Raw genomic sequence first — 12157 nt, 5'->3', positions numbered from 1 at the left:
GTTTCAAATGTATTTAAAGTACAAAAATAATCAGCCAAAATTCAGTCATGAACACATATTTTCGGATAAGCAAAACTGCAAGAACAGCCAAAATTCATAACACTAAACCGCTTCCATCATACTAAATATACCCCAAGGGAACGTGGGAAATGCGAGAAAAGCATCTACGTAGGCAAAACAAAGTCAGATAGAGAGGAATGGGAGGGTGGGTTGGTAATAAGTGAACACCGGGGGGGAAAATAAAAATGAGGGCAGAGAGAAAGAAGAACCAAAAGTGTAGAAGTTTGAGGGAGCAGATGGCAAAGACAGAGCAATGACACATATTTACTCAGAGATACTCTAATTACCCCCTCCTCATCGCTGTATCATCAGAGCCCCTTCACTAAAGGCTACACTGTGACTGAGGCTTAAGGACATTAACACACATGTGTACCATGCGTGTCGGTCACATTCAGGGGAATCATGGTATGATGATAAATTATTGAATGCTATTAGACTTGCATTTGTGTATGTGGGTATGTCTATGTTGGGGGAGGAAATGTAGCATAGGAGCCTTTGACCCTGTTTCATAAAGTGTAGCAACATTTCATATTCAAAAGAGACTTATGTTATCAGAACTGTAAGTCTAAGTGTTCAAATAGAGAACGCCAGCTAAATAACACACCCATTATGTTTCCCTTGCAGTAAGTGGAGAGATGGTGCTCCACTTTAACCTAATTAGCAGGGAGTGTCTTGTTCAGTGGAGAGCTACTGTATGTTCAGGTCACATTGACAAGAAAACAACTCAAAAGGACAGAAACCTACTTGGTTTCTTGACCTTATTGCCTGTAGTCATAGCCAAGTTTTGGTTTTAAGCATTGGATTACTAAGATATCTGACCCAAAATATATAAAATGATCATGTAAAAGAAAAAGGATCTTCTGTCCTGTTTGCCTGAAAAAGGACTAAATAAATGGTAAAATAATTGTGGATACTTTTTCAGCCTATCCACTATATATCTAATAGTTTGTTATTTCTGTACTGCTGTACTTTTCAGCTGAAAATGATGCTGTTGCGGTATATCTGTAAAAAGCTATAATGAGTCAAATATACAGTAATAACTCTAATCCAAACCATCTGCATGATAATTATTAAGTGACCTTTATGTTTATAGGGCTATGTGATCATTTTTTTTCAGGAGACAACCCTAACCCTTCTACAAATACGTGTTGTCAGTCTGAACTTTGACACCCGTCCTCAACCAAATCATTGTCACCCATCACCTTCGTAATGACAGTTGCCATGGGAACCGACAAGGTGCCTCTGTTTGAGCATGAGAAAAACTCCTGCAGGGAGACAAGTTTGACAGCAGAGACATTCATGCTCATTAAAGGTTGAAAATCGGCTTTCACAGTTGATTTTTCACAGCGTGAAGGTTCAGAACTTAACCCTCCCACACCTAGACACATATTTTTATTTTTACTACTCAAAATCTGAAAATCGGTAGGTAGCCAGTATAACTTTATGGTGAATTTAGCAAATGAACCAGTGAGCACCACGAAAGTGAACACACTACTGATGGCATTCTTCATCGTGCTGAAGTAGCATGAGAGCTTGCAGAACCAACAAATCTGTTCCAGCTAAAGGTGCGTTTCCCCAGTGCGTTCTCACACTGAAGTTAAAAAACATGGACACAGAGACGGACAAAAGATTTCCGACTGCCACATCCTGCTGTGTCATATGTCAGGCGGCGGCAGCTTTTTTCAGGTAAGCTCGCAGCTGTACTTTCTCTGGAGATGATACATCTGTCTCTTGATATGTGTAAACCACTTATACCATGAGGCCAATGACGACATCTGGCAAAAAGCTAACCCTGCTCCTTTGCACTGTACCCCCCTCCTCTGTACTGACCACAAACGCTGGGAGCAATCAGAGCGTCATGTCTGAGCTCCACTGCAATAGGAGCCCCCCCCCCCCCCCTTCTCATTTTTTCTTTCCTGGTTGATTTCAGGAGCAAGCTTCAGCAGCAGAAAACCACAGGGCTCCAGCAGGCCTCTTGACTCTCTCCACCCCCCTTGTCTGTGTCTGGGGTAAGGACAGAAGGAGCCCCCCCTTTTTATCTTGGCAGCTCCCCATCTACAAGCCCAGATATATTTAGCTCATATCTGCCTCTGTGTAATTAACAGAAAATTATAACTTTGGGGCTGGAGTATGACGTTGTTGTTCTCCTTGGATGAAGATGGGAGCTGCACCAGAAGTGTGTGTCTCGGGCCCAAAACCAGGCAGCGGTCCAACAGTTGGGGCGTGGTGGAGGCGATGCTGAGCCAGGTTGGGAGGCTAACTCAGCGAGGGAGGAGGGGAAAAAAGGAGAGAGCAGGACTGCAGAATGGAGTCTGAGTGTTTATTAGACCAAGCGAGATGGCCTGCCTGCCTCCAACAGCCCTGGAGTTTCCATTTGAGGTCATCTGGTTTTTACATTCCTGCCATGCACCGCCGCTCACACAACATCGAGGAAGTTCTCCATTGGACAGTCCAGCAATTCTCAAAGTGGAGTCCGGGGGTGTAGAGGAGCCATTTAGGGAGCCCTTAGAGCAGTGAGGAGTCATTTAATTTCATCAAAAATACATCCAGTTGAGGGTCCCACGTACAGAATGTGGTCTACTGGGAATCTGTGGTTTTAGTCTGGATACTTGATAGATTATTGATGTGAAAATATCTCAGGATTGCTTGTTTATATACGCTGCTTATACTCAAGCATGGCACACTCTTGACACAGTTGGCCCAATCCAGAATGTAAAAGTTTAAGGATTCACTAAGATCTTCCTCTTAGACCGTCCCAAATTTGAATCTGTTTTCTAACCCTCCTGACTCTCCACAGGCTCATTCTGACCTCTAAGTGCTGAGAAAAAACTGCCAGTGAGCAAAAGATATTCACACAAACATAATCAATTGAAACATGCATTTTTTTAAGGGCCGTCTCTACCGAAAAATCAAATCAAAGCTGATCACGTTTGATGCAAGAGGCCATGGTAAACTTATGAGGCATGATTATTCTGATATTAACATAGGCTTCTTTTCTCAGAGTGGGTGGACAGATAAACCTGGAGATTAAATTTAAAACGTTGATGGCCTTTACATCCCTCCACCTCCTACTCTCGTCATCATTTCCCAGTGGCACAAAGATGGTAACAGATACCGCCTGGCATGTTTTGAATACAGGAGAATCAGCCTATCGTGTCATCTCCCTGGTTCTTCCTGTTGACACACTGCAGACTGAAAAGCCTATCTGCAGAGAAGGACATCTATTGAGGAAAAAGATGAGCTGCTGGTGTCTGTGTTCACTAATATAAAGCGTTATGATGACATCCATATGCTGATTCTTCTGCATCTTTAGCCTCTGTCACTCTGTGTTAGCCGCTTTTTAATGCAGGGTTGGCATCATCTCAGAGTCTAAAACTCACCCTGCAGAAATTAACTGTCCACTGTTGGTATCATGACTTGTTTCACCCCAGAATAAAAGGTTAGACCTTGAGGGAGCTCAGGAGCCTCTCTGTTTTGGCTGCCCAGTGGGAGTACAGCAGAGGACTGGGACTGTTGACATGAGAGTCACACACACACACACATGGTTTCACTCTGTCATTCAGATGAAAGACACTCTTGCACAGCTTAAAACAAAGAGGAATGCTAACAGAAACTTACCGTCCCATTAGTTCACATTCTGTAAACTGAGAAGAAGGCAGTGGATATACAACAATCATACCAAAACAAACCTTTTATGGCACAATCGTACTATATGAAAAACTACCGCTCTCAGAAATCCATGATAAAAACAGGTTCATCAAAATGCCTACGGTGACATAATAAGATACAACTTGAAAGCAACAACTACAATTTTAAACAGGAGTATCCTGAAAGAAGATGACCAAAAAAGGTAACAAAGAGGAGATCAAAGCAGGACAGCAATTGCTCAGAGTCATGGGAAAAGGAGAAAACAAGAAAGCTCTCAATTGGGAAAGGTTAGGGTATAAAAAAGAGATCACCCAGCACCAACCAGTTTGTAAGAGGGGCATACTGCCAAGTTTTAATTAAACAGGGAACCCTTTGATGCTGTGCAATGCAAATGGATCCCAAGCAGACCATAACACGCTGCTGAAAAAGGATTGTAGAACATTTACATGTGTGGAATTTATGGCTGAAACTAGGTATCAAATGTTTATTTTTTGTAAGCTTGATGCCGTATTTACATTCAGAACTCAGCAGGAAAAACCTAGCATTGTGAAGGACACACCGATAACATTATTAATTATTTACAAAAAGACGTCGAACACAAAGCTGTGAAGATTTCAGTGAACCGTCCTGAGAAATGTTACATACAGTTTGCAACTTCCCTGACAGGTTACTTACAAATTCATTTTTTAAACTTTAACTGCGATACTTAAACAAGTCTTTACTTTAAAAATAAAAATCAAGTTATCACTTATGTTACGATAGTTCAAGTTGCTTTTGTTAAGTCATTACTTTAATTATTGTACAAGTGTGGTAAGTTACAACACAGGGGAAAGAGATATTTGCCTAGCAAAGTCCCTGTCCTTCATCAAGAAATCACAACAACAAAAAACTCATTTTATTGCACAACTTGGCAATTGATATTAAACAAGCAGGAGGTAACATTTTGATTAAGCAAATGTAGAAGTGCTTTGGAGAGGGCCCAGATAGCGTTTAATCTCATCACGTGATGGCTTTAGCCTCATATTCAGCATACAGATGTGCACTTATATCTACTGGTTGTCAAAAAACTAAATAAAAGTTATATCTAAAACAACAAACAATCCTTAGAAACTGTAGGCTAACTTGTGTACAATGCTGAGGAGAGACCAGATTTTGAACTGTGGGTACAAACAAAAAGTAATTAAACACAACAGTATTATCCTTTGAGCATGTAAACAGACCAGCAGGAATCAGGAAAGCCTCAGTGCCCTATCTCTTCCCAGCATCCACAGCTCTCATTAGCTTCCCCATAATCTCTATCCCGTGATTATGCCAGACTGTCAAAACAACCTCCCTCTCCTTTCCTCCGAGACTGTGGACAAACTGTTGCCCGGGTTGTTTAGGAAGTACAGACAGAGGTCAGTGTGTCAGCTCACTAACCCCGATGAAACGGCTCTGACGTTAGCTGGCTGACGGCCACTAACAACCCCAGATGAACCTCCCGGAAAGTTACGTACAGTGAGCAAACATCGCCAGAACTCGTCTTCTATTGATTAATGACTTCCTGAGCTGAGCTACACAACAAGAACATGCTGGGATTCTTCTGGAACTAGTGGATTATACACTTTTCTAATTGCATAACTTCAATATCACACTAAAATATGTTAATATTATTTATTATATTATATTTAATATCACAATGGCAGATTTTCTGCAGGACAATTGTTGGTCTTCACTTTCCATTGCTTCATTGTGTTTTGGATGTCAGACTGGCATCATTCTTCCACCCACTGACTCCTCAGGATTCACTACATTTTGTTATCTTGTTCCCTCCGTTCCCCCTCCTTCTCTGTCCCTCTCACATTCCAGTGCAGTCCCTGCTGTTCTTAAAAAGCCTGAAAAGCTGATTGGAGTAAGACACAGTTCAGCATTCAGCTTTCTGCACACATTCTTATCGTCCGGGCCTCCTCGAAAAATGTAAACACGATGAGAACGCTGAGAAAAATGTTCCACATGTGATATCTAGACACGAGAAAGACAAAATAAGATGCAGGATTAAATCATCTGAATGGAGATAAGTTAAACACCGGCCTCTGCTTAACCCTGTAGCCCCTGATGCACACAGTGACGGGGTCCCCTCCTGCCTCTTTAGCCTATTTACTGGGGGCCAAGTGTGTGACAAGGGGGGCCCCTCACCTCTGAACCTTGACCCTGATTCAAACCCCCGGCTGCCTTCAGGCCGATCACACAGACAGATACAGACTCAAGTCTGCATTGCAGAACAAGACCATACCTGTTCATCACTCCTGCTTTGTGCAGAGCATCACATCAACACAAAGCCCCTCACGTATTCTGTATCATATTTTCCTGTACAGGAACAACACACATCGACAGAATCTCTGCAGGCACACATGTACAAAGAGGCACTGACGCAGACCAGACCATCAACAGGCTGAATCTAATTAACCCTCATCTGTTTCTGAGAGAGGCTTTGTTTCACAACAAACCTCCCAGTGCCTGCGAGTCAGACGCCACATGAAACACATCCAGCCGAGATACACACAGGATCAGTGCTGCCTGCACCATGAGAGGGGGACTGTGATCTGACACTTTACTGGACAGGTAGACTTAAAGTCCAACAAATATGTTGAAAGAGGGAAAACAGAGACATAAAAATAATTAAAAAGTATAGGGGAAAGAACTACTCACTGCGCAGTGAATACTAAGGTTTTATGCGAGACAGCTTGTGCACTAATGTGTGTGAAGTTGTAAGCATACGATGTGATTATTGAGACTTGGATTATACTGCACAAGTTGTTTGACCATTTCTAAAAGGACGTGTTGATATAGGTTTGCTGTTGTTAATCTTTGTTCCCATTTACTTCAATTCATCCGGAATGTTCTTGTTTTCTGATTCTTTGTTGAGGCAAGCAAGAACATTGGTAGGTGTTAAGTAATGACTTTAAGATTTTCAAATATTTACATCTGTTCCTATATCATTTTATTTTGGCAATTCTATGACTAACATATAAAGGCTGAAATCATGCCATGAAGGTTTTGTTACAACTCCTCATTTGTTATTGCCACATTAATCTATGGCCTCAATTTATTTTACATAAAATGGTATAAGATCAGTAATGGGCATCAGCAGATATGGTAAGTGAATGTTTCATTAGAGGTTGGATTGGTGCCAATCATTCTCAGATAAAATCACCTGTCTCCTCCTCCATTCTTATAACAGTTCACAGCTAAGAAAGCATGCATTCTTGTTTATTCAACCACATTTTTTTTCCTTTCTAGAAACACAATGCATTTATTCAATTGCACATTCCCAGCCACCTAAACAAAAAGTAATGAACTTCATCAACACACCAGCGGGTCAGTCAAACGCATGCTGTTAATTTAAGAACATCCCCCCTGCTCTCATCTCAATGCATTGGCTCCCAATTCCCAAAAGATCATACTTTATGATTCTCCTGTTAACATATAAAATCTTACATGGACAAGCTCCTCCCTATCTGTCATCATTAATAACCCTGTGCATATACCAGGTTACCACGATCGCATAATGCCGGCCTCCTTTCCATCCCCAGAATTAAGAAAAACATCAGTAGGTGGCAGAGTTTTTTCCTACAGAGCACCACTTCTTTGGAATCGTCTTCCTACTCAGATCAGACAAGCAATTTCAGTTGATTCATTCAAAAGCAGACTAAAAACACACCTCTTCTCATCCGTCTACCTGCTCACGTAGTTTCGATCACCTTGTATCCATCCAATAGCATAACCTCTGTCTGGTTTAGTTAGATAATACATGTTTTATCTAATGTCACTCATGTTGTTGCTCATAATGTTTTTATCATTGTTTTGTGGTATATATATATATATATGATATTTGTATTTTGTTTTTGTCTTTGCATCTGTTTGCTTTGTACAGCCCTTTGAGGCATTTGGTGTGATTTTTTAATAAATGTTGATTTGATTAGCCGAGCTATTCCAAAACAGAACTTCAAGTTTTAGTGAGGATTCTAACGTTTCAAGGGATAACAAATCTGCCACGCTGCATTTTTAGGGAGATAATTCAGAGGGCTTAAACATTTCATCTTATTGAGTCTTACAGAGCCAGAGACCAACTGAAGAGAGATCAATAAAGAGCCATTAGCTACAGAAACATGCCTGCTTTGCTTTGCACAGCTGCATGTAGCAGCCGCTCCCCTCTTGCCACAGTAAACAAGGTCAATGATGACTGATGTCCTTCGCCCACTATACACCCGCTGAAAATGTTTGTACAGCATCAAGGACAACTTCATACACACATAAAGAGAGAAGGACAAATCTGACACTTCATGGAGCTGGTTCTTAGTTAGATCTCCAAAACAGAAAGCATCTTTTTGTTTTTGTATCTCTGACCCGTGAAGTGTGATGTAAACATCCTGGAGTGCCTAAATCTGTGAACACCTGTGCGTGGCCATGCGTGTGATATAAGTGTGTCAACACACACACTCTCCAGGTTAATAATTGTGGATGTGAGGTGTGAGCGGTGGTGCAGCTGTCGTCTTGGGGCCCGGAGTTGAGGAATGCAATAGGGGTGACGGTGTCGAGGTGGGAGAGTGAAGGTGTAACGTGTGAGAGATGTTTTAATTGCATTAATGGACTACTGCAGGGGACTCTGTAACACACACACAAACTTAACTGTTGTGATTTCTGTGTTTGCGGTGGAGCTCCACCCAATGCAGTCAAAAAAAAAGTATGTGCTCCAAATATCTGTCATATTTTGGGTATGCCACACGTTTAGACTTGGGAAATTAAGTGTTTGCTGGCTTTTTCTGGATTGAAATTTGGCAGAAGTGCACCAGCATGAGTACCTTTAGTTGTGACACAACTTCTGCATAATTTCTGTTAAACAACTTGCATACAGCATCGAACGAAGAGTCACATAAATTCCCAGCGTTGCAGTATTGTCTGTGCTACGTGCCAACCAGGTGGGGAAACCATCTGCTAATGATAACAGTAAGGTTCTCCTCTGTCGCATCATACAGCTACTTCCAGTTAATGTTGCTTTGAAAAGGAGCTGATCCTGGACCTGCTGACTTTGAGGGGGTCTCTGGTCTCAGCTTTGAGAACTTTCTGAAGTGTCTGTCCTGGCTATCAGATAGGGCTAAAAGCTGTTCCATGGATAAACTGAAGCCTCTGTCTGAAGCTCTATTTTTTTAAATTAGCTATTAGCAGGTTTAATCTCAGTGAAAGACATTACACAGTGCCTGAGAGAGAACATCTACAACATACCTTTTCATCAAACTCTGTTAATTGATCAAAAATGCAATTTAAGGAGATTTTCTACCTTTTTCTCAGTTTTATGTCATGCTAAAAATGTATATCTGAAGGTTTGGACTGATAAAATAAGAAATATAAAAACATTACCTTTTTTACTATTTATTACATGTTGTTGGCCAAAGGATAAATCCAGAAAACTGACAGATAAGTAATAATGGTAATGGAGCAGTTGTTTGCAGTCAGGGGACGGCAGGATGATTCTGTGTTAGTCTGCATAATATCAGAGGGAAATACTTGCCACACGGACAAAAGAGGAGCTTAAATAACATCGACCGGCTCGCTCAAGATTTTTCAGAAAAGCGCTCTCATGTTTCCATCATCAATATACTCCAGCATCACGTGGCACAATGCAGCATTAGACATAATGCTGGTCCTGCCCTCTGCCCCGCCCTGCCTCTATTGATTTCACCAACCAATCCTGCACTGCTATATTAGTGCAGGCCTGCTAACAACATTGAACTACTCCCACACTCTCAGGCCTTCCTCTCTCTGCTGCTCAGATGCTGAACTAACACCCCAAATGCATTTCATGTCTTATTTACAGTGTCATTTTACATCTTTCGGGCCTTTTCGCTTCTGCAGAAGAATAAAACAGCCATCAAGAAGAAAAACTCCTGTGTGTGGCCAAAGACAAGAGAGACATCCAGAGAGAGGAAGCTACATGAAAGCTGGGTGTTGGCTGAGACATGAGGTCAAAGGTCAGGCATGAAAGAAAGATAAGCGAAGTGGGGTCAGCATAGGACTTTATGTAAAAATAGATACTACCACTAGTAACAGTTTAGAGAGACTCATACTAGCGGATTTGAGACACTTTGAAAAGCTGTTTAATGACTTTTTGTTAATTAAGGCAACAGTTTTGTGGCACAGCAGTTCTTAACTACAAAACTATGTGTAAGTGCAAATGGAAAAGGGAATTTAAGGAGTTTAAAGGAAATGTTACAGCAACATACACACACAAGAGAGGTAAAATTAAAGTGTGACCACAGAAGAGGAAACATTATTCCTTGCTTGAGGGGATATAAACTCAACCACAAAAGATGAAAAGGGAGCAAAGTTAAGTGGAAAGTGGGGAAAGAATCCACAAATTTCTTACAGTCGTTTTATATTGAAGAGTGACAATCGAGGATGATAAGAGCAACACTGAAAGACACAGTGGAGACACTGGCAAGAGTAAAGGACCAAAGGAAATATTTCAGCAACTCCCTGACACAACCACATCATACATGGAGCCTCTGGAGTTAAATCAAAGCACACATACATACACACACACACACACACACACACACACACACACACACACACACACACACACACACACACACACACACACACACACACACACACACACACACACACACACACACACACACACACACACACACACACACACACACACACTACCAGCATACCAAACCTTCAACAAGCAGACCACCACCCAGAGAGACATATCTTACCTCATGACTTCAGTATGGCACATCAATGCTTCGATACACATTCCTGAAGTCAGTCTTGGAGGTATTTAATGTACCTTTTTCTTTAAATAAACTTTTAGTTAATCAGACAATAAACTCACAAAAACCGTCTTTATCCAACTTTACTGAATGTAAGCAGTTGTTAAGATGAGCTAGATAGTTTTGACTTAAATGGACCTAACTATTGTTGTATACAGTTTATGAAGTAGATTATTTATTCTGTTCGCTGTGAAGTCTTGTGATGCTCATTGACTTAAAGGTCAAACTTTTCCATCTTTTCCTCTTCTGTTATATCACAATTTAAGACACCTCCACCCTTCATGTGTAGTACTATTTCATGGCTTGTTTGTGTGAGTATAATAACAGCAAACGTGACAAAGAAGGAGTTGATCTTCACATATAGCGTATTAACTGACTCATTTGACTTGATTACTAGAAATCAACACACAAGACAAACATATCACACAACACATCCCTGTTTGGGACGTCCCGGCTCTATTGACAGGCTGTCCGCCCCCTGGTGCAGCGAGAGAGGGACAAAGAGTGAAGCAGCTCGGGCGTTAAATGTGACTCTGGATCACTTTTGTCAAGAAGTCGCTAAATTCATTCGGTTGCGCACAATTTGCCGTCAACAACAGCGGACAAAAGCTGCAGAAAAACACTGATCAAACACTTGGTTTATGTACAGTAGGCTATGTCACCGAGAGTGTGTGTACACAGTGGCTATGTAAACTAGTGTTAATCCTCTTAGGAAATCACGCTCTCTGACCACTTCAGCCTGTCCAAACACAAAAACGTCCATGCATGGTAACTTCTAATTATAAATATAAAAGCGGTGCCCGTGTACTTACGTTGTTCTCAGAGTAGGGTGGTATTCCAACAAGGCAAAAGGCAACTCCATTCATTGGACAGCCGAGACTGTTTTGCTGCAACAAGGAGAGGCAGAGTTGTTGCTGCAAGAGCGGCAACACGAGCAGCTCTGGTGCTCCAGTAACACACTCCGGTCAAACCCGAATTTATATTTTCAACTATTATCCGGCTTCCTTCCTCCCAAAAAACCCCCCACTCTGTTCCCGTTGTTTTTGGGCCGTTCAAAGCGTTCACCCCCTCCTCATCTTCTTCTTCTTCCGCCAGACCGCATCAGTTGAACATAAGTAAATCCCTCTGTGCTCCGCCTGCCTGGAAACTCACTGCAGCAGCGTCAAAACACATGGCGGACACCGGAAGTCAAGAGACTGTGCCTTCAAAGCAGAGGCGTGTGGGTCTGAATTTCAGGAGAAAAGTGTTTCAAATATCTGTGTTGAAAGGGTGGACCCAATTGTTGTATTAAAGGGACATTTTGATCTCCTTGTGCTTCAATTGTTAAACTCTTTAAAATGTACTATTGTTTATTGGGTTATTCTTTTGAATGAGTATTACTTAAGTTGAAGCTTGAATGCAGGAGCTTTACAAAGTTTTAAAAAATATATAAATTGGCTAATTCACAACAAATGTGCTCCTTATTTTTGCAGATTAAGTCTGAACCTTAAAGATGAGTACCTTTACCGGAAGATCTACATCTGTATTATCGTTAACTTGATACTGAACGGAGTCAAATTAAAAGAGGGTAAATCTGTACACTCTGCCCTGTAAACCCACAGCATGCGGGCTCCCTCTGGCTGTGCTAC

General features: G+C 41.5%; 1 protein-coding gene across 1 annotated transcript in view; it reads right to left on the bottom strand.

The window, feature by feature from the left end:
* arhgap23a (Rho GTPase activating protein 23a) overlaps positions 1-11624 on the bottom strand; it is a 49001-nt gene extending 37377 nt beyond the window's left edge. The window contains exon 1 of the mRNA XM_063904598.1: positions 11342-11624. Coding sequence (XP_063760668.1) covers positions 11342-11395 — 54 coding nt within the window. The 5' untranslated portion in view covers positions 11396-11624. The remainder of the gene's footprint in view (positions 1-11341) is intronic.
* Between the last annotated feature and the right edge of the window lie 533 nt (positions 11625-12157).

The sequence above is a fragment of the Eleginops maclovinus genome, chromosome 16 (genome assembly GCF_036324505.1).
Source record: "Eleginops maclovinus isolate JMC-PN-2008 ecotype Puerto Natales chromosome 16, JC_Emac_rtc_rv5, whole genome shotgun sequence".
Classification (NCBI taxonomy): domain Eukaryota; kingdom Metazoa; phylum Chordata; class Actinopteri; order Perciformes; family Eleginopidae; genus Eleginops; species Eleginops maclovinus.
The sequence above is the reverse complement of the archived record's forward strand: the minus strand, read 5'-3'. Positions and strand labels throughout refer to the sequence as shown.